Source organism: Giraffa tippelskirchi, chromosome 1, assembly GCF_054371585.1.
Source record: "Giraffa tippelskirchi isolate mGirTip1 chromosome 1, T2T-mGirTip1v1.2.pri, whole genome shotgun sequence".
Lineage (NCBI taxonomy): Eukaryota > Metazoa > Chordata > Mammalia > Artiodactyla > Giraffidae > Giraffa > Giraffa tippelskirchi.
This window is the reverse complement of record NC_137275.1, coordinates 45,994,026-46,015,374: the sequence shown is the minus strand read 5'-3', so window position 1 is coordinate 46,015,374 and position 21,349 is coordinate 45,994,026. Positions and strand designations below refer to the sequence as shown.

The 21,349-nt window shown below is 35.1% G+C and overlaps 1 protein-coding gene across 2 annotated transcripts in view; it reads left to right on the top strand.

Annotated features, from left to right (window-relative positions):
• The window catches only part of SLAIN2 (SLAIN motif family member 2), a 73,874-nt gene that overhangs the window by 38,294 nt on the left and 14,231 nt on the right, over nucleotides 1-21,349 (top strand). The window contains exons 4-7 of one of the 2 annotated variants that reach the window (XM_081590544.1): nucleotides 1,146-1,307; nucleotides 4,011-4,370; nucleotides 4,789-4,926; nucleotides 11,476-11,553. In XM_081590544.1, the coding sequence (XP_081446670.1) occupies nucleotides 1,146-1,307; nucleotides 4,011-4,370; nucleotides 4,789-4,926; nucleotides 11,476-11,553 (738 nt within the window). The remainder of the gene's footprint in view (nucleotides 1-1,145; nucleotides 1,308-4,010; nucleotides 4,371-4,788; nucleotides 4,927-11,475; nucleotides 11,554-21,349) is intronic. The other variant, XM_081590554.1, reaches the window with a different exon arrangement.

Genomic DNA, 21,349 nt, shown 5'->3' with positions numbered 1-21,349 from the left:
ACGTCTGCAGCCGGTGGTCAACAGGATAGATCCACTTCTTCTCCATGACAACACCCAACCACATGTCATACAAGCAGCGCTTCAAAAATTGAATGAACTGGGCTATGAAGTTTTACCTCATCCACTGTATTCACCTGACCTGTAGTTAACCGACTACCAGTTCTTCAAGCATCTCAACAGCTTTTTGCAGGGGAAATGCTTCTACAACCAGCAGGAGGCAGAAAATGCTCTCTAAGAGTTCATCAAACCCCGAAGCACAGATTTTTATGCTACAGGGATAAACAAACATTTTTTGTTGGCAAAACTGTGTTGATTGTAATTCTTTCTATTTTGATTAATAAAGATGTGTTTGAGCCTAGTTATAATGGTTTAAAATTCACGGTCCAAAACTGCAATAACTTTTTCACCAACCTAATAAGACTCTTTTGGATATGTATAGCCTTTATTCCTCTGAGCTGTCTTCTATCCTCCTTTGGTTTATAGTGCTAAAATGTGTTTTTTAATCCAGTCATTTCCTTCATCCTGTCTTTGTGCTTCACTACTAAACATCAGAGAACTCCTTGGATCCCCATTACTAGTTTGGCAAAGGAATTTTGTAAACATGGCATAATGTAGGAGAAACGAGCTTAGTGTTCTTTTTTGGTTTGGTTCTAAATCTCTAAGGAATTCTGATTTTCCTCAAATTATAGTTTTCTTGTTTAGGAAAAGTAGGTGGTTTTATTCAAGGGAAAAGATGATGGTGTTTGCTAATGACTGAATTGGAGGAGAAAATATGACATAATTCATCTATTTATAGAGCAGTTTCATTGGCTACCTGGTAAAAGTTGAAATCTCTAGCATGTATTATTTGAACATTAACTACTTTCCCAGTACTGTTTTGAAAATGTAATTTTTCATAGGAATATGGATAAATTATAGCTATAAGAAAATGAGTTTTGTATTCGTCATTGTATATGAATGAGTCTCTATAGCTGTCTTTATTCTTAATCAGGTCAGTTTTTAATTTTAACATCTGGGAATTTTATAAACAGAAGAGACAGAATAACAATGAACTGAATCAATCCAAAGATACAATATCAAGTGAATTGCAACAGATGTTTATTCAATTTTTGTTCACCAAAGTTTGAATCGTTTTCTTTTTTAAGGTAATTTGAAAAGTTCATCAGACAGAAATCCTCCACTCAGTCCTCAGTCCTCTATAGACAGTGAATTAAGTGCTTCAGAATTAGATGAAGATTCAATTGGATCCAATTATAAGCTAAATGATGTAACTGATGTGCAAATTCTAGCTCGGATGCAAGAAGAAAGTAAGTATTTTAATGATTAAAGTTTAGGTCTTTCATTATGGTATAATTTTGTTGCCCTTATTAAATGTCTTACAGTGTTGTGGAGTAATAGTATAATAAGAATAGAAATGTTGAAATTTCAGAGGCCTTTTCAGCATGTGGACTGGTTTGTTCATTGACTTGTTTTTAGGGTCCATTGTATACTGAGCAGTTTGCTGTGTGAGTACTGAAGAAAAGCAGGCTGTGTTCTGCTGTGACTGGAAGTCATACCTTGGATGTTACTCTGTCCTGTAATTCACTAGTTATTACTCTATTGCTCTTTTGCCTTAGTGTAGATTAGCATTTCTCAGCTGTTCTTTCATTATTACCCATCCCTTAAGGAGCCTATTTAGATTTTTTTTTCCTTTTTACCCACCTCCACTCCCAATAAATTTTAATACCACTAATGTATTCTACATCTCTTTGTGTGTACTCTAAGAACCATGAACTATTATATCTAAGATTTTTTTCACACCCACAAAATCAGTTTTTTCTCCTTGGAGCCAAGTATATCATCTTTCTTAGAATGTATGGTGTATTCTGATTTAAAAAAAAAGAGAGACCTTTATGGGAAAATTGAAATTGTGACATTAAGTTAAATGAAGCACGTGATGTTGCTTTGCACAGTGGTCCTTGCAGCTTTTTGGGTAATAGGTACCTTTGAGAATCTGATAGAAGTGTTGTCCCCAAAATATACATGTGCACAAAATTTTTATTATTTTAAGGGTTCATCAATGACTTGACTCTCATCTGAATATAAGATGACGATGATAGTATTATTCTTCCCTGTACATTTTATTGTATGGGCTTACTTGAAGGAAGCAATCTCTCTAAAGTGATCTCTTTCAGCCTTATAATGAAAAGATCCTTAAAGCACAGGTTTCAGAGTCTTGACAGTTGGCTGAGGTAATGGAGCAGTGCTATAATTTAGTTCAGAAATTTTCTGTTTATGTCCTTTCTTTTATGTAAGTTTTATCAAGCTGTAACATTAAGAAACTGCAGAATGTTGGTTTCTTACTCTGCTAATTCTTATCCCATTTTTACACATCTTCCGTTAGAAAGATAGAAAGGTTTGGTGCTTATCTGTCTTTAGCCCTATAAACCAATAACATGTTACCCTTTTCTTGTGTAACTTTGTAGACATAACTCCTCAGTCCAAGTATGGTATTGTCAGCTAATGAGGGGTTATTGTTATGGATGTGAAAAAAAAATAAAGAATGCTGCCTAACTGTCACTTAGACTAAACTTACTCATTTCTTCTTTGAACCCTGACTTTTTAGACTTCAATATTTTGTTAGAAATTCAGTCATGTATTTGCTATAGTTTTCATATTGTATGTTGGTAACACGTAATAGAAATTTTAGCCTTTCTTTAAAAATCCTTTCTAAGTCATTCACATGCATAAATATTTCTTTTTCTGGTGAATTAAAAAAAGAAAGTGATACTGAAAATGTGAGTGATACCTCTTTGAAAGCACCATCATTTTCTTTTTAAGAGAATGATTTTCCTTTTTGCAGCATTGTTTCTCCAGTTTTTTGCTAACACAATTGTAAAGTAACAGATGTTGGGCTTTTGCCTGGTTCAGCTCCCTCATTTTTAAGATGAGAAAAGCACAATGCCCATAGTGGTTGTGATCTCCCTATTGTTAGTGGAGAACTTACATCAGGATTGGGATTTTCTTTTCTAAAACAATACTCTTTTCATGGGTCTGTTGTCTTTTGCTAGATGATACCAAGTAATTTGTCAGTGATTACAATGGTCTCCAAACCTGACCAAGGTCTGGATGGGCCCTAGGAAACCATAGTGTTATAGGTACCCTGATATGATTCTCTTTCACTTCTTTGGGGAACCATGTTGACAGCACTTTCTGTGTATGACTATATAACTTAAAAAGTTTGAATACTACTCAAGAACAGACAAATCTTCTGGACTAAAACTGCCAGTAGTTAGCAGATCTCCTCAAAATATTATCTAAATTCGACACTTTTTCAATTGTAATTTTTTTCTCATTGAATATTTGTCACACTTGTTTTTATTCTAGAAGTTTTTATACTATTTGAAGGGCTCCTTAGGTTGCTTGGGTGTTTCTGGAGATATCGAGATAAAAAGGGACTCCTTTGAAAATTCTTACTTGATGGTTTAGAATATAAGCTTATTTTATTGAAGTCCGTTAGCTTGTGAAGCAATTGAAATTACATTTGTGCCCAAGTATTGAATTCCTGAGAGTGGGTTAGAATTTTTCTTCATCATCTTTTGGAGTAAGATTAATCCAAAGGTTTAGTATCCAGGGTGTTTATTTACTCACTGATGTATTCTTTACACTGGTTGGACAGGTAGTTGTTTTCCTTCAATATTCCTTTAATGTTAATCTCAAATTTGGACTCTGTCTTTTGGAATAGAAGTATTTTTAAATTTATGGTTTTCTTTTTAATATAGATTTTGGATTCAAGAAGAAATGTTGAAATTGGGTAAAAGTTTATGAATTTCATGTAATTTAAAAATAGCTTTTTAGATGTAGTATATGCATCCTTATGTATGGGGGAAGTCTAAGATAATCAAGTGAAAGGGAGTTTTCCTTTACATGTTATATGCTATTTGTGTTTCTCAATGATAATCTTGTGCTTTTAAACCTTAAAAATACTTAAATGTTTAATACTAAAGAAATAACACATTCATTATCGTCAGGTCTCCGGCAAGAGTATGCAGCCACGGCGTCGCGGCGCAGTTCTGGTTCATCTTGCAATTCTACAAGACGGGGTACTTTTAGTGATCAGGAACTTGATGCACAAAGTTTAGATGATGAAGATGACAATATGCATCATGCAGTATACCCTGCTGTTAACAGGTTTTCACCATCACCACGCAATTCACCTCGACCATCACCTAAGCAGTCACCCCGAAATTCACCTCGTTCTCGATCTCCTGCTCGGGGAATAGAATATAGTAGAGTGTCCCCACAGCCTATGATTAGCCGCTTACAACAACCTCGCCTTTCACTTCAAGGCCATCCAACAGATTTACAGACAACCAATGTTAAAAATGAAGGTAACTATAAGAATGGAAAAAAACTGTCCTTCATATTTTGGTATAAAATAACACGGTTTTTACCAAGGTTTTGTATTTTAGATAAGTAGATCAAGAATTTTTACTTAGGTTAGTTTTGCTTTGCCATACTCATGAAGTCATGAAGTTTACTTAGGTTAGTTTTGCTTTGCCATACTCATGAAGTCATGAAGTGTTTAGATTTTGAGTTAAGTAATTTATGGTTCTTTTTAAAAGTTCCACCCATTTATAGAAACTGTATTGAGTTATTTTTTATAAGACGTGTTTTTTCCCTATTAGCTCTTCTAAAGTCTGCAGAACACTTAAAGAATGATTTTTGAATGTTAATTAATATTTTAATTTTCTCCATCCTAAAAAATGGTTTGACTTGTTTCTTTTAATTAAAATTCTTTTGTTGTAGAAAAACTAAGACGCAGTCTTCCAAACCTGTCCCGAACATCTAATACACAAGTTGACTCAGTGAAAAGCAGCAGAAGTGACTCAAATTTTCAAGTGCCAAATGGAGGTATACCTCGCATGCAACCTCAGGCTTCAGCCAGTAAGTATCTTTTATGTATCAGTTATTTAAAGAAAAATGAAAATTACAGAGTTTAATTTTGTGCTGAATAGCTGTACCTTAGTAAAATGTAGTTCTTATTAGTTCTGTAAGATAATCATAGCTATATTAAATTTAAAATTTGTCCCTGTTAAATATCCAGTTGTATCAATACTTAAATCTGTATGAAACTGTAGTCTCTCTAGAATTTTTAAATAAACAAGTTCTGTTTAATTTATAAATATATATATTCTTTAAAAACCTTCTGTTGTGCAATACTGAACATTAAAAGTGACAGAATTTGAGGGGGGAATAGTCCTGAAGTAGACCATTTAAAACCCAAGAAGCTTTCTTATTAGAATATTAATAAAAACAATAATCGTCCTATAAATATACAAATAAAGGCTTGTTAAATTTTTAATAGATACTTTACTAAAGGTAGAATTTTATTTAAAAAAAAAGGTTGAAAGTAACTTGATGGAAAGAAAAGCTGAAATTGTTGATTTAAGGAGACATACGCAACATAAACAAGGATCAGAGAAGCACGCAGAAGGAACTTCTAAGACAAAATGGCCAAACTGAGCCAAGAAGTGATGTGGGAGTAGACAGGCACTCTATACTTTACAGAGTGATTTTAAAAGAATTGAACATTTTCCAAAAAGTATTGCTTATTAACTAAGGCAGATATGAGCATGTATTAAGCCCAGTTTTAAACAACTATCAGAGTTATTTCTGCAGTCTTAGAAACGCTCAGTATGCATGCCTTCTATCCCACAGTTCACATCAGTTTCGTAGTCTGATTCATTCAATTCCTTTGTAACATATTTACTGTCGGTGGTTAAAGTGGTCGCTGTGATTATGTTCCTTCATTTTCTCAAAGCTGTGATGAAGAAGTGATACAGACATGAAGTAATTGACTGTCCATTTATAACTTGTGTACTGAGTAGCAACTTTGACAGCGTTCAATTCTTTTGTAAGTCCCCTTGCAGTCTTCTTTGGCTCTTGGGTTTAGCTGACTTTGTGTACTTTATATTAAGCTTGCTGTTATTTGGTGGCTCAAAAATTCACAGTCCAGAAAAAAATTTTGGTTCAATTTGAACCAAAATGACTTTTGTGATAATATTGGTAAGTTTTCCTTATTTACCAATTGTATATGATATTATTTATATTATAAAACTCATTGTGTTATACCTTATATTCATAATTCTGTTTAATTCTCTGAACAAGTCTATAAAGTAAGTTCAGTTACTAATACATTTTTACAGATTAGGAAACTGAAGCTTTGAAAGGCTATGTAGCTTATCACCTGCTCATTCCCTAGAATTTTTTCCCTATAGGTGAATTATTTTTTCTCTTCCCTCGGAAATTGATAATTAAAAATAGATAAAGAAACATAGTGAGATTCTAATCACTAATTTACTTTTAAGTGGAATTTATATGTATGCAGTTTCATAGTAGTATATTTCAGTATTTGAATAATGTATAGGCAGAAGAAAAAGTAAGGTACTGTCCTTTTTTAAAAATTGCATATATGTGTTTATTTTTATATTTGTAGTTGTGAAACTTGTTTATGATGAGAATGTCAGAAACAGTTATTTCAGTACAGAGTCACATTGTTCACAGGATGTATTTGAAAAGTAGTAAATCCAGAATATTAGCAGGTTTAAAATTTAATAAAGTTTATTGGATAAAAATATTTAAAACTTGCACTTCCCTGGGAGTCCCATGGTTAGGACCTGGCACTTTCACTGCCGTGGCTCTGGGTTCAGTCCCTGGTCAGGGAACTAAGATCCCACAAGCCACACAGTGCGGCCAAAAAAGAAAAAAAGTTAAAACTTCGTGTTTAAAGTCAATACATTATGAAGCAAAGTAAAATGTTACCTGTTTTTCTGAAAATTTTACATGTATCTTTGATGCATAATATATATGTTTTAATTAGTGTGTGTGTTAGATGTACTGTTACATATCAAAATTAAAAGACTAATATGGTAATTATGTAAAAATATTACAATGGCAAGTTTTATACATGAATAGCATTTTAAATATTTTATACAAACCAGTTCATATATTTGCTGCGTTTTGTTTTCTTTTAAGTATTTTTTCAGCTCTTAAGTGGTAAAGCTTTGGTTCTTACTTGCTGGTCTGCATGAACCTAACTTTGCAAGATTGCTGTTATTTCCACCTAAGGGACCACTTCTTTTGCCTTGTTACTATGCAATCACTATTTTTATATGCTTACTTGCTATGGCTGCATTATTGTGGATGCTGGCATTCAAATATGAATATTACGAGAGTTCTAATATACTTCATTTTAATAGCTATTACCAATTCTTGACTTTTATATTTGGAAAATGTGAGTAACTTAAAAAGTTTAAGAAAACCAGAGCATTGCAAAGGTCATGAATACATGTAATTTTTTCAGTTTCTCCAGTTAAAGGAAGGAATGTTTGTCAGGAACAGTTTTTCAAAAGACTAGTATAGTGCTTGTTTTCTAAGACCACTAGAGAACAGGTTTAGTAGAAGGCTTAATTTTCAGAAAAATATAGGAATTACTGGTTCAGAAATAAGAGAAGGGAGAAAAACCCAAGACAATCTGCTGGTTTTAAAAAAGTAGTACATATTTACTTTTACATGTATTATCTCATTTGAACCTTACAACATCCCATTTTTTATTTTTATAGAGAGGGAGCAGAGATCCATATAAATTATATGTACAATGCCAAGTAACTAGAAAACTGGCAAAACCAAGCCAGATTAACTCTCAACTCCTCTGTGTGTCTCCCAATTTCCTCCTGGTTATTGTTTGGATTACATCGTGCTGACCCTAACTGCAAATAAGGAGGCATCTTGGAAAATATTCTTGGATGACTCTATATACTTTGTGAATTACCACAAAAGAATAAACTAAGTCTGTGTAACATTTATCGTTTGCTTGCTTACATGTAATTAAGTGGAAGAACATATTTGCACAGGATACAGTGTACTCCTAGAGGAGAGACGTATAAGATCAGTATTGTACTGTGGACCTCACACTGAGGAGGGAATGTCCAGGGCCGCTACCAGCTTATGCATAGCCAGACTGCACTTAGGCCTATGGGGAAGGAATTCTCATCCAAATTTCACTTGTGACCAGAACACTAAAAGGTTACACTAGAATTTTACATAATTATGAAACATGAAGTTGAGGTCATGATCAATCTGTGTAGTGGGCTAATATAAGAATGAGTGAAACACTTGTGGAACTTTTGTTTAAGGATAAGTAGTATAATTATGTTGAGTCAGTTATCACAAAGAGATTGAAACTAATAAGTATAGTTCTTCTGACCTTTACTTTGGAAATGTTGATTGAATGAATACATCTGGAATGGGGACCCAGAATCTCTCTTTTTTAGAAGTGTCTCAGGTGACTCTGGGGCATAGTTAAGTTTAAGAACCACTGAATTGGATCTCAGCTGTGGAGGATCTTGAATATTTAGTTGAAATCTCCAGATTTTATCCAGAGAGTATTATTAATTATTACTTAATTATTTGGAAAATAAGATGTTTATAGGGTGTATATTATGTTCCAAGCATTGGGAATATAAATATGATAGAGAGGGTTCATGCCCTTCAAAAGCAGGAAGTGATGTGGAAACGGAGGTATTACACTCATCAGTATAATGAGGTTTTCTGGGAAGATACTGAAAGATACCTCAGTCAGCTCTGGAGGAGGTGTCACATGAGGGAAGAAAGTTTAGGTTTTCCCAACAGTGGGACCAGTAATGAAATCTTACGAATGACACCCTGATTATAGTGGTTTTGTTTGACTAAAGTGTGGGTCACAGGATGGGTAGTGGGTTCAGTGACAAGAATGAGAGATGTAGGTAGGGGATAGATTGTGGGAATTTTAAAATACCATATTTGGAATTCCTGGCAGTCCAGTGGTTAAGCCTCTGGGCTTTCATTGCTGAGGGCGCGGGTTCTGGTCAGGAAACTAAGATCCCACAAGCTGTGTGGTGTGCCAAAAAATAAATAGGTAAATAAAATATATTAAGGAGTTTAGATTTCATCTTAACAAGCTATCATAGGCTTTTAATCAGGGTTCCTTCTTAAGAAATTGAATCTGATAGCAATGTGAAGAGTGAATTAAAGTTCTAGAAGGATTTAGAGACTTCCGTTTAGTATACTTTATCATTTAAAAAATGATTTTGGGAACTCCTTGGCAGTCCAGTGGTTGGGACTTCGTGCTTCCACTGCAGCAGGCATGAGTTGGATACCTGGAGGGGAACTAGGATCCTACAAGCCACATGGTCAAAATAAAGAAATGAAAGTGATTTTGCCATTGGAAAATGGATCAAATTAAGATTGATAATTCAGATTAAAATTTAGTTTTTGTTTATTTGTGTAACATTATGTGTCTTTGTGGTATCATGAAAATCATTCATTTTATTCTATCTGTATCAGGCAAATTTAGAGAATACTGCCTGAACCTATTTGCAGTCTGATTCTTTGAATTACCATTGGACAGTCATCACTTGTCTGTAGATGCTGTTCTTGTGACATCACCCATGAAACTTGAGGGATAAATAAAGTCCATTGGAGTCATTATAACTGTTAATTTAAATAAGATCTTTCCAGAACAACTGGTTATAGATGATATTTTATATTTAAACCCTCGTTTAAGAAATCTTAGTGGTTAATAGATATTGTGGATTGCCAGTGTATGTGCAGTTGGTTACCCTTTGCCCTCATTTGCTCCGCCACAACCACTGTGGCTTACTTCTGTTCTTCATGTGTATCCGGCACACTCCTACCTCAGGTCCTTACTACTGCTTTTCCTTCCGTCTAGAATGCATTCCCCCAATATTTGTATGACTCACTTCTGCTCTTCCTTCAGATCTTTGGGCAAGTGTCATCTCAGGAGAAGTATTTCTTAATCACCCTATTTATAATTGCAGCTTGTGTCTCCTACTTCTTGTCCCTGTTTCCTACTTATTTTCTCCTTAGCAGCTGTCACCATCTGGCAGGCCATGTATTTTACTCTTTGGTTTGTCTGTTTCCCCTTCCCTAAAGTCTTAGTTCCCTGGAAGTAGGAACTTTGTCTGTCTAGCCAGCTATGTATTCATTATTTCTAAAACAGTACCTGAATAAAGTAGACAATTATTAGAAAGAAAGTAGAAATGAATGGGTGAGTGAATGAATGAAAATATGAATGGCAGAAAGCATGTATGAATAAATATATAAATGAAGAATATTTAATGATGATAGTGCCTGATATTTCTGTGGGATAGATATGAGGTAATGCATTATAAAATTTATTCTTTTTTAAGTTTGGAGAATTTTTTGCTAGTCCACCTGGCAACATATTTAACTTAAACTGGCATACAACATTTAGTTGCAGTAGTGTGTTGTAATTAGTGTTGTAAAAATTGAAATCAAATGGGTTTGTTACTTTTTAAAAATGTTTTCTATTAGTGAAAATCCTATCACCATTGATTGGATTAAGCAACAGAGATAAAGTTTCTCCTTAATTCTTTTTGGTGATGTATCAAGTAATACATTTATCCACAAATGACTGTTTGAATGCTGGCCAGATTTATGGTTTGAGATCTCTTTTTAGGGACAGGTGGAAGCGGTGCTTATAAATCCTAGAGGTGTATGAAGTGTGACTTTCACATGGGTAGAATGATGTTTTAGAACCATTCACAAAGGTAGTCACTGGTGGCTGTGGGACTCACCCATTCATTGGAGCCATAGTGAGCTTTAACTCTGGATGTCTCTGAACTGCTGCTTAGTTGCCAGTTTTGAGAGTTTTACTGCGGTTAATAGATGAGGAGTTGTGAAGAAAGCTTAGAACTCCTCCTTGAACACTTAAAAAACAGATGCTCTGACTCCTCCAAATCCCTCAACTCCAACACACACACATCCCTACCCCTCACCATCCCATATGTGTATGTACATAGTCCAGATCTGTTGCTCCCCAATGTCTAAAATGGAGTTAGTTAAATTCTACACCAAGATGGTGTTGAACATATTTAAAGCAACTAGATTGTTGACTCCCTTGAGGACCTGCCTGGTTCTGAGTTTTCTTCTCCTTTTTGAGTAATGAGGATTACTATTTCATGTTAGGACAGTTCATCTAACAATAACTGCTTTGCCAAAGTCTGCTTTTTCGCACTGAACAAGTACTACATTTATTATTTTTTTCTGTACTGTGTGCTTGTGTTCATCACTTTTACTTACTAGCTTTATATTCTTTGCATCCTGTAGCATGTTTGCTGGTGTTTTGTTTTCTCTGATATTTTGATCAGTTTACATGTTATAGATTTTCTCATCTATAAGAAACAATTTCTTAAAGTATGCACTTTGCACTAAGATTTCCATTCCCTTTCTTTTCTAACTTAATGCACTAAGCATCACTTTGATTTCTCTGATTTTAGGTTTCTAACGTATTCTCACCTATCTGTTTCTTGATAAATTTTCAAGTTTGTGTTAAAATATTCAAGTTTACAGAAGCTATAGCCTTTATCTTGTCCTTCCAGGCAAATATTACAGTTCCTTATTTTTCAACAGCTTCGCAAAGGCTGAAAAATTTGCCTCGTACTTCCCTCAAAGCCAAACAGTTGCTTCAAACTTCATCTACAAAAAGAGGTAACTACAGCCTCTTACTAAGTTTTAAATTTCAGCAAATGATCAAGTTAGTTAAATCTTTCACTTTTTGGCATACTGAATCAGTGATGTCTGTAGGGCACGTTTTAGTCTTTTTTTTTTTTAGTAATAAAATAATGTGGATTCATTCTCTGTTACTTGGATAAATCCAGAAGAAACTAATTTTCTACAGAGGTATGTATTGAGTTGCAATTCTGAAAGGAATAAATGATATTTATTTATGATAGCTTTTCATATTAGCGAATTTATCATTTTTCTTACCTAAAACTGAGGGTCACTGTTTTAATTTTGTTAGATAAACTAATAAATGCTTTAAACTGTATGAAATGCCAGACATCTGTATGCAGTATTTTTTCTTCTGACTTTGGTGTTTGTATTTACTTATCTGTAGGATGAAATGGGCCTGTTTCCATATTAGAGATTGATTGAGGTTAGAGCAGAGTTATGGTTAACTGATGATGTTTGGAATATTTATGGAATGGTAGTTTTTATAAGGAGAAGGCAATGGCACCCCGCTCCAGTACTCTTGCCTGGAAAATCCCATGGATGGAGGAGCCTGGTAGGCTGCAGTCCATGGGGTCGCTAAGAGTCGGACACGACTGAGCGACTTCACTTTCACTTTTCCCTTTCATGCACTGGAGAAGGAAATGGCAACCCACTCCAGTATTCTTGCCTGGAGAATCCCAGGGACGGCGGAGCCTGGTGGCTGCCGTCTATGGGGTCTCACAGAGTCGGACACGACTGAAGCGATTTAGCAGTAGCAGTTTTTATAAGAACTGACAGTTGAAAAAATATTTGAAGGTTGGACATCAAAGCTATCATATTGGTTCCAGGAGATTGAATGTATGGACAGCTAGAAAAAAGTAGAATTGGGAGAAACACTGTGGGATTGAATAGACCAACAGTAATAAGAATGAATAAGACTTCCCTGGTGGGAAGTGGTTAATAGTCCATACTTCTGCTTCTCAGGGCAGGGTTTGATTCCTGGTCCCCCTGGTCAGGGAAGTTCCAAATGCTGAGCAGCCAAGAGAAAAAAAGAATGAATAGAAACCTCAGAGAATATGGCACAGAATAAATACAGGCAGTGAAGAAAAATATTTCCCCTGTCTGCATAGATTTCCTGACTGCTTCAGAACTCAACAACTAACAAAGATATAAGAAGGATAAAACACTAACAGAACATTACACGGAAAGAGGAGGTTTGAGGTTTGATTTGTTGAAAAAACGATTTAGTTAATATGGCTACAGAAGTACTGAAATAGGTATCAATACTTCAGCAAGTTCATTAAAAGCAAATGATTTAGCAGTGATTTGGTGGATAAGTATAATTTAAGGAAATACTTTTAGATATTAGAATCCTAAGAAAATAGTCAAATAGAAAATAAGAATGTGGGAAAGTTTGTGTTTTGGATGTCAGAAGTTGATCTTAGGCCTCCAGTAGGGGTGTTTTCCAGTGCCACTGTCAGAAATAATGATAGACGGATTAGATTATGCTCTTTTATTGAAGAAGGAGGTGACTTATTAAAGATCATTGTAGAAAATGTTGTTAAATTATTTGAGGACCCTAGGCCTCTTTTTTGAGATTTCCCAATACTTTTGAGTATTTTTAGGTATGGAAGGAAGGTGAAAACAGATGATCATAAAAGGATTGTAATATCTACAAAAGGGCAGGAGAGGATATTAAGTTTATATATACATTGTATTTTTTGGTATACCTCTATAAGCTGCTTCATTTTGGGGGCCTTAGGTTTATATAATTTAAAAATTTTACTTGATTCTGTGTTGCTGTTTATTAGATTGAAAGTGAAAGTGACAGTTGCTCAGTCGTGTCTGACTTTCTGTGACCCCATGGAGTATATAGTCCATGGAATTCTCTAGGCCAGAATACTGGAGTGGGTAGCCTTTCCCTTCTCCAGGGGATCTTTCCAACCCAGGAATCGAACTTGGAAGCCATTATTAGATTGAGAAGATCGTAATTTCTGGCTGACTCTTTGGGGGAGAGGTGGGTAGGGCCTATGGAGATGACATTATGTTTGTGATTCTGAGCTACCAAACTACCTACCCTCTGTGATAACAGGAAAACTGAGTCTCATAATTCCTGGTACCTCTAGCTGTCTAGTTGACATAGTAAAGGGAGAATAGTTTGTGCATGTGCATGTTTGGTTTTTTGTTCTTTTAATTTCATTTTGTTTAATCTCTTATTTATCTTAATCCAGACTCCCATATTTTCTGGTTGGTATTGTGACTTGGTAATGATCATTTATACTAGAAGTTCTAAACCAATTGAGAAATGCTTTATGACAGGATTTTAAGTACTAATTTAATTACTGGTAAAGCTGAATTAGAGAATATCTCTTGACTGGAAGGCCAAAATGGATTTTCTGATTTCCCCTCATGTCTTGACTTTGTGAGAGAAAGGGGTCTGCTTTGAACTGTGGGATTCTCTGATCTTGTAATTGGAGAAGGAAGTGGCAACCCACTCCAGTGTTCTTGCCTGGAAAATCCCAGGGACGGCTGAGCCTGGTGGGCTGCCATCTATGGGGTCGCACAGAGTCGGAAACGACTGACGCGACTTAGCAGCTGATCTTGTAGGGATGTAAAGCAGACAGGACACATGTTCACAGGTACCTTTGTGTATTAAACCTGCCCAGTAGAGAAACATGGACTAGATGATAAATTGCTACATAAATCAAATGTTCCTTATCCTAGGGATGAACCTATAACGTTTTCTAGAAAGCTGATTTACTTACTTTAAGGGCTCACAGAAACATGGGAAGAGGAAGAAGTTTCCCTTAAACTGTTGGAAAAATGGTCACTGATTTTAATTGCATTTAGTAGTGGCTGGTATTGAGTTCAGAGAAGGCAATGGCAACCTACTCCAGTACTCGTGCCTGGAAAATCCCACGGACAGAGAAGCCTGGTAGGCTGCAGTCCATGGGGTCGCGAAGAGTCGGACACAACTGAGCGACTTCCCTTTCACTTTTCACTTTTGTGCGTTGGAGAAGGAAATGGCAACCCACTCCAGTGTTCTTGCCTGGAGAATCCCAGGGACAGTGGAGCCTGGTGGGCTGCCGTCTATGGGGTCGCACAGAGTCGGACACAACTGAGGCGACTTAGCAGCAGCAGCAGCCCCTCTTTACTTGTTCTTCTATTAACAATTGTGATCAAAGCCAGCCTCTGCCATAAACAGCTTTTTGAAACAGTTAAAATGATAGGAGTTGCTCTCACTCCCATGACTAACACAGTGGGAGAATGGGAAAGGAGAGCACAGAGGACTGTTCTTGGGGCTCCCTTCAAACACACACATTTCTGTTAGATCATGTCATGCTGTTTTGGAGTGATGATTGAATGGATTGTATTTACATTTAGACTTGCTAAAGCTTTTGTGATTTTCTAAGATTCTTCTTTCTTCTCTAGTTAAGTCTTAAGTACATTGATTAATTTCCTTTGCTGAGAAAATCCTATATCAAAATTCCCTCCTCTCTGAAATTTATGCCTTGATTTTCCTGTTTAATAGGACTACATTTTAGAATGTTGAAAGTCTGATATTCTGTGGTCTTAAAAAGATCACCTGATTCCAATTTACCCTCATTATATTTTTATTCCTCCCTAGCCTGCAAGTTTATAGATAAGGCAAAATGCTGCCGCCATTAGAGACGGAAACATTTTTTTGCAATAGTGAAGCTACAGCTTAGTGCACCTCTTCATAAACTTTCTAGTTTTCCCTCAATTTATACATTAACCTTATTAAAGTATTTCTCTCCATATCTTGAGATTGTTTTAACAGAACATTTTGACTTCTCCTTTCATAAACTCGAGTACATTCATTTAAGAACTTAAAGATTAATACAGTTAAAAGGATTTCTGATTTATAAATCTATCTTTTAATCCTTGTTATTTTAAAATACAACACCAATTCAGAAAACCGTATAATACATAGAGAACTTAGTGAATTCCTATAAGGCAACCCCCTTGTGACTACATTTGTGTGAGCAGACTAGAACTTACTCCCTTAGATGCTCGACATCCATCTGCTTCCAAACACAATCCTCTCTTGACCCCTTTCCACCAAAGTAGCCATTCTTCCAGATTTTTATAGCAATCAGTTCCTTACTTCTCTGTATTTATCATCCAGGTAATCAAACTATAGTTTTGCCTCTTCACTATGTCTTTTTAAGTCTCTCTTAATTTATAGCTTTCCTCCAACTCTTTACTACCCCTTATTGTTTGAAGAAACCACCAAATCACTTGTCCTATAGATGGTCACACAAATTGTATTTTCTGTGATGTTTTTTATCAGGTTCCTCTGTATTTCCTATAAATTGGTAGTTATCTTCATGCTTAATTAGATTCAGTAATGTTATTTTTGGCAAAACTATTTCATTGGTGGTGGCACTTCTTCAGCCAAAGGTGCATAAAGTGGGGTTGCCTGTTTCATGTGATATTAACAGGCATTGATGCATAATCCCTATATCCTTACTTTATTAGGAATTGCAGAATTGAGTTTTTCAATTCTAACATTCCTTTATTTAAAATAAAAAAACTAGTATGCAGAGAAACTTTTTCGTATTCTTTGGTAAACCAGCGCTAAAGTTTTATTTCATTGTTTGTTCTTTCCCTTTATTTACCAGTTTGCTAAATAAAAAATTGGCAACCTAGAATTCTCCAAAGATAACCAGTATTTTTCTTTAATATATATCATTATAAATGTATAGATTGAAACAAACATTTTTTTTGTGTTTCAATCTATTCTGGGCATTTTCCCAACTTTGGTAGAAGCATCATCAAGTTGGTGTTCAGGTCTTTTTGACACAACCCTGGTAGTCTTTGATAATTTCTTAATAAACTGATATGACAAGATTGGCTCATCTTTTACATTTCCTGCCAGAGACCTGGATTTAGTTTTTCTCCAGAAAACCTAGATTTCTTTTGGTAGGACATGGAATCTCAAAACCAAAATCTTAGTTATTAGTTATGCTCTTTGCTATCTTGTTGGTCATTGTTTCTAGGTCTCTTCAGTTACCTGAACTGTATATGTGTAGATTTGTGTATTTTTTAAGATTGAGAGCCTTGATGAGTTCATGCTAATACTTCCCTTTCAAATTTAGGGCTTTAGCTTCTTTTAACTTATACCTATCTGTCTTTTATCCAGCTCTGAGAAGCCTATTTCTTGGAAACACATAGAAATAGAGTATCATGTAACAATTTTTCTCCCATGTCTTACACAGAATCTTCTGGGGATAAGTAACATTAGTCTAATACACCATACAGTATGGTTACTAAAAACAGTTTATAAAATGTTTCCCATATATAACTATTCCATATTCTCCTTTATGCCTCATTTAGTCATAGCTCTACATTTAAATAATGTCTGATGCTTACTACCAGTCTGTTGATATTGTCTCACCAGTCAGTTTTCTTATTTTAAGCTTATCCTCCAGTAGATTCCTTCAGAAGGAGTTATGGGAACAATATCCATTCTCTCATTTTTTGCATGTTGATGACAGCTTGTTTGCTATTTTTATATTTGAAAGTCAGCTAGATATGAAATCTTTGGCTCATATTTTCTTTCCTTGAGTATCTTAAATATATAACTGTATTTTTTGTCAGGAGTAAAGAATTGTTTCTGTTACAATCATTTGGTATTTTTATCTCAATGTCCAAAGGTTTTTTCTTCTCTTTAAAGTTCAATAATTTATGAGAATGCATTTCTGTGTTGGTTCTTCTTAGTTGATTTCCCCAGACCTGTGATGTGTTATTTCAATTTAAAGTTGCAGAGATTTAAAAATTTTAGACAAGTTCTTTGGGATTATAGTTTTCATTATTGCGTCCTTTTGCATTGCTTTTCTCTTTTTGTGGGGATTCTTGTACACATTAGGTGTTCTTTGCCTTTCTTCTATATTTGTTGCCTTCTCTTGAAACCTTTTCATCTTTCTTAATTTCTTCTTGTTCTATACAAGTTTATTTTCATTGTTTATTTCTCTTAAAGCAGTCTGTTGTGTATAGTGACTCTTGTGTTCCTTCCATCTTAGACTTAACTTTGAAATGATTTATTTTATATCTAATTCTTTTCCACCATCTCACTTTTGAGTGTTTTTCATTCTTATTTATGTTCTTTTGTATCTTGTAATTTCCATCTTTGTGTGTGTGTGCACATCAGTTCAGTTCGGTTGCTCAGTTGTGTCCGACTCTTTGCGACCCCTTGAACTGCAACACGCCAGGCTTCCCTGTCCATCACCGACTCCCGGAGCTTGCTCAAACTCATGTCCATCAAGTCAGTGATGCCATCCAACCATCTCGTCCTCTACCGTCGTCCCCCTTTCCTCCTGCCTTCAACCTTTCCCAGCATCAGGGGCTTCCCCAATGAGTCAGCTCTTTGCATCAGGTGGCCAAAGGATTGGAGTTTCAGCTTCAGCATCAGTCCTTCCAATGAATGTTCAGGACTGATTTCCTTTAGGATTGACTGATTTGATCTCCTTGCAGTCCAAGGGGCTCGCAAGAGTCTTCTCCAACACCACAGTTCAAAAGCATCAGTTCTTCGGCGCTCAGCTTTCTTTGTAATCCAACTCTCACATCCATACATGACTACTGGAAAAACCATAGCTTTGACTAGATGGACCTTTGTTGTGTGTATGCATGGTGGACATATTTGGCAAGATTTCACCATTAGTAGAAGTATTATTCTATTCTTTATTTTCTTTTTTTTCATATAATAACTTTATATGAAATTTGGCTTCATTCTTTTTGTTGTTTATTGTTCTGTGAAATTGGTTTTCTAAACACTTAGAATGGGAGTTTTAAGTTTCTAATTTATGGCTGTAGTGCTCCCTCTTCTGTTGTTTTAGGGAACTGTTTGAAAATAGGGCTACTTATTTTCTGAGGTTTACTTGCTTTTATTCCCCTCCCTTACTTTAAAATTCATTCTTTTAAAGTGTACAAAAGAAAAGGGTAATACAGTTAGCCCGTGAACAACACGGGTTTGAACTGTGTGGGTTCACTTATACATGAGTGTTTTCACTATACACATGTGCTACAGTACTACACAGTCTGTAGTGGCTGAATCCACAGGTGCAGAACCGTGCATACAGAGGCCCAACTGCAAAGTTATATGTGGATTTTCCACTGTGAAAATGGTCAGCACCCATAACCCCCTGAATTACTCAAAGGTCAGTTCATAAGTTGAGCAACTGTTAACCACTGTCTGATTTTAGAAATTTTCATCACCCATTAAGAAATACAGTGCCCGTTAGCAGTCAGTCCCCATTCACCACTCCTTCTAGGCACTGGTGACCACTAATCTGTCTCTGGATTTGCCTATGCTAAACATTTCATATCAGTAGAATCATACAATATGTGAACTTTGCAGCTGGCTTATTTCACTTACCATACACATTTCCAAAGTTCATCGTATTTAGCATGTATTAGTACTTGATTCCTTTTTTATTGCCAAATAATATCCCATTGTATGGACACAAACAATTTTTGTTTATCCATTCATCAGTTGGTGGACATTTGAGTTGTTTCCCATTTCGTACCTATTGTGAATAATGCTGCTGATGCTGCAGATGTTTGTTGGTAGCGTATTATCTATCAGTGTTTTTGTATATATGGAAGAAAAGCTAGTGAAGCCGATTCTCAGAGGTTTCTTCTGCCTCTATGTTTAATAAATATTCTCTTTATATACTTAGAAAAATAATGGTAAGTACTATACACTAATGAAAGAAGAAATCAAAGACTTTTTTATGATTACTTGTCAGCCATTAAAAATTTAATATACCTTGCTGTCATATATTATAAAACCTGCATAGGATAGTAGCCCCACAAATAAACTTTCTGAGTCTAGTTGAAAATTAAAACGTTAAAAATTATATTTTAACTTTTACTCCCAGAGGTGTTTCTCTTTTGGTATTACCAGTCTGGGAATCGGGAGACCTGGATTCAAGGCCTTATTTTCCTGTTTATCTGGTCAATTGATTTCTGTGATTATGGCAATTTTCCTTCAGTGTGGAAGGGTTGTACTAGATGGTTACTACCATCTCTTTTAACAAGGATTCTTTAACTTTGTAATGAGAGAATCATATTTACTTCATCTCTGTGGTCTTGAATAACCAGAAGTTACTTTAAAAGTCCTTATTATGTCAGTAACCTGTTGCCCATCATTTATGGTCCGTAGATCATTGAGGGGCTGGAATGACTAGTGTAACTAGGATAATTGACAAGGAAGTATTTTTGTCCTTATTCTTTATTTATTAATTAATTGAATGGCATATATGTTTTAATAAATATTTTGTTCCCCATTAGTCTTGGTGGCCAGTGTTTGGCATTATGTGTGTTTTTATTGCAAACTATATATTTATTGGATATTTACATATTTTTTTAAAATTATACAAGTAATGTAATTTGTAGTTTGGTTGACACATGACTGTGAAAACAACCACTTGATATGTCTAGTTTTTATATTGCAAAATAGTGTTTAATGTTGTGATAGATTATTTGTAAAAATATTCAGTGAATATTTATCAAGATAAATAGAGTATACAGTTTAATCAGTTTCTACTTTTTAGAGTTAAGTGCCCACTAAATCATTTAAGCCTTAAATAGAAAATAAATGTAGCATTTTTATTAAATGCTTATTAAAAGACAAAAATGAATATTTAAAAAACAAGATTCCCATATCACCCACCATTCCATTTTAGAGATGACTGACACCACAGTTAACATTCTTAGTCATATGTCAGTTTTATAAATAGAATTCTAATTCTTGCTTGGAGCAGATAACATTCCTTCATTTTGTGCCTTGGTTCAAGTGTAATTCTTGACATCCAAAATGAGTAAAGAGAAATTATATCCTGTCATAATTAATTTGGGCAATAGAGCCTAATTTACTTAATCCCTATATTTTAGTCAGTTTAACAGAACAGCCTAGGAGACTGTCCTGAGTGGCATTGTTGAATATCTTTCCAGAGAACTGAGCTGCAGCAGGCTGAAAGGCACCATATTCCCTAGGTATGGGAGGCATGGATATGATTTGTCTTACAAATCCTGTAATATTTTACATTTTATCAACAGTTTGCTTATACATTACTCATTTGATCTTCACAGCTAACCTATGATATTTGCTGAAACTTGTTCTATTAGATTTACATCTATGTATTTTATTTTCTCTCTTTTGGGGTGCAGTGCAAATGTTATCTCATTTAAGATTTATATTTCCATGCACTTACTGCTGGCATATAGAAATATAATCGGTTTTTATATGTTAATCTTCCATTTTGTGACTTTCCTGATCTTAGAATTTCTGGAAGATTTTATTTTTGGTTTGTTTTTTAGATTCCTTGGGATTTTCTATGTAAACAATCATGGAGAGAGTTTTTTTTCCTAATCTGTTGTTGTTGTTCAGTCGCCCAGTCATGTCTGACTCTTTGTGACCCTATGGACTGCAGTACTCCAGGCCTCCCTGTCCCTCACTATCTCCTGGAGTTTGCCCAAGTTCATGTCCACGGCATCGGTGATGCCATACAGCCATCTCATCCTCTGACACTTTCTTCTCCTTCACCCTGTCTTTCTCAGAAATCTATTAGGTTGGTGCAAGAGTAATTCAGTTTTGTACCATGAATTTTAAATCATAACTAGGCTCAAACACATCTTTATTAATCAAAACAGGAACCATTACAATCAACACATTTTTGCCAATGAGAAATAGGTTTGCTTATTCCTAGAGCATAAAGATCTATGCTTTGGGATTTGATGAACTCTTGGAAAGCATTTTCTGCCTCCT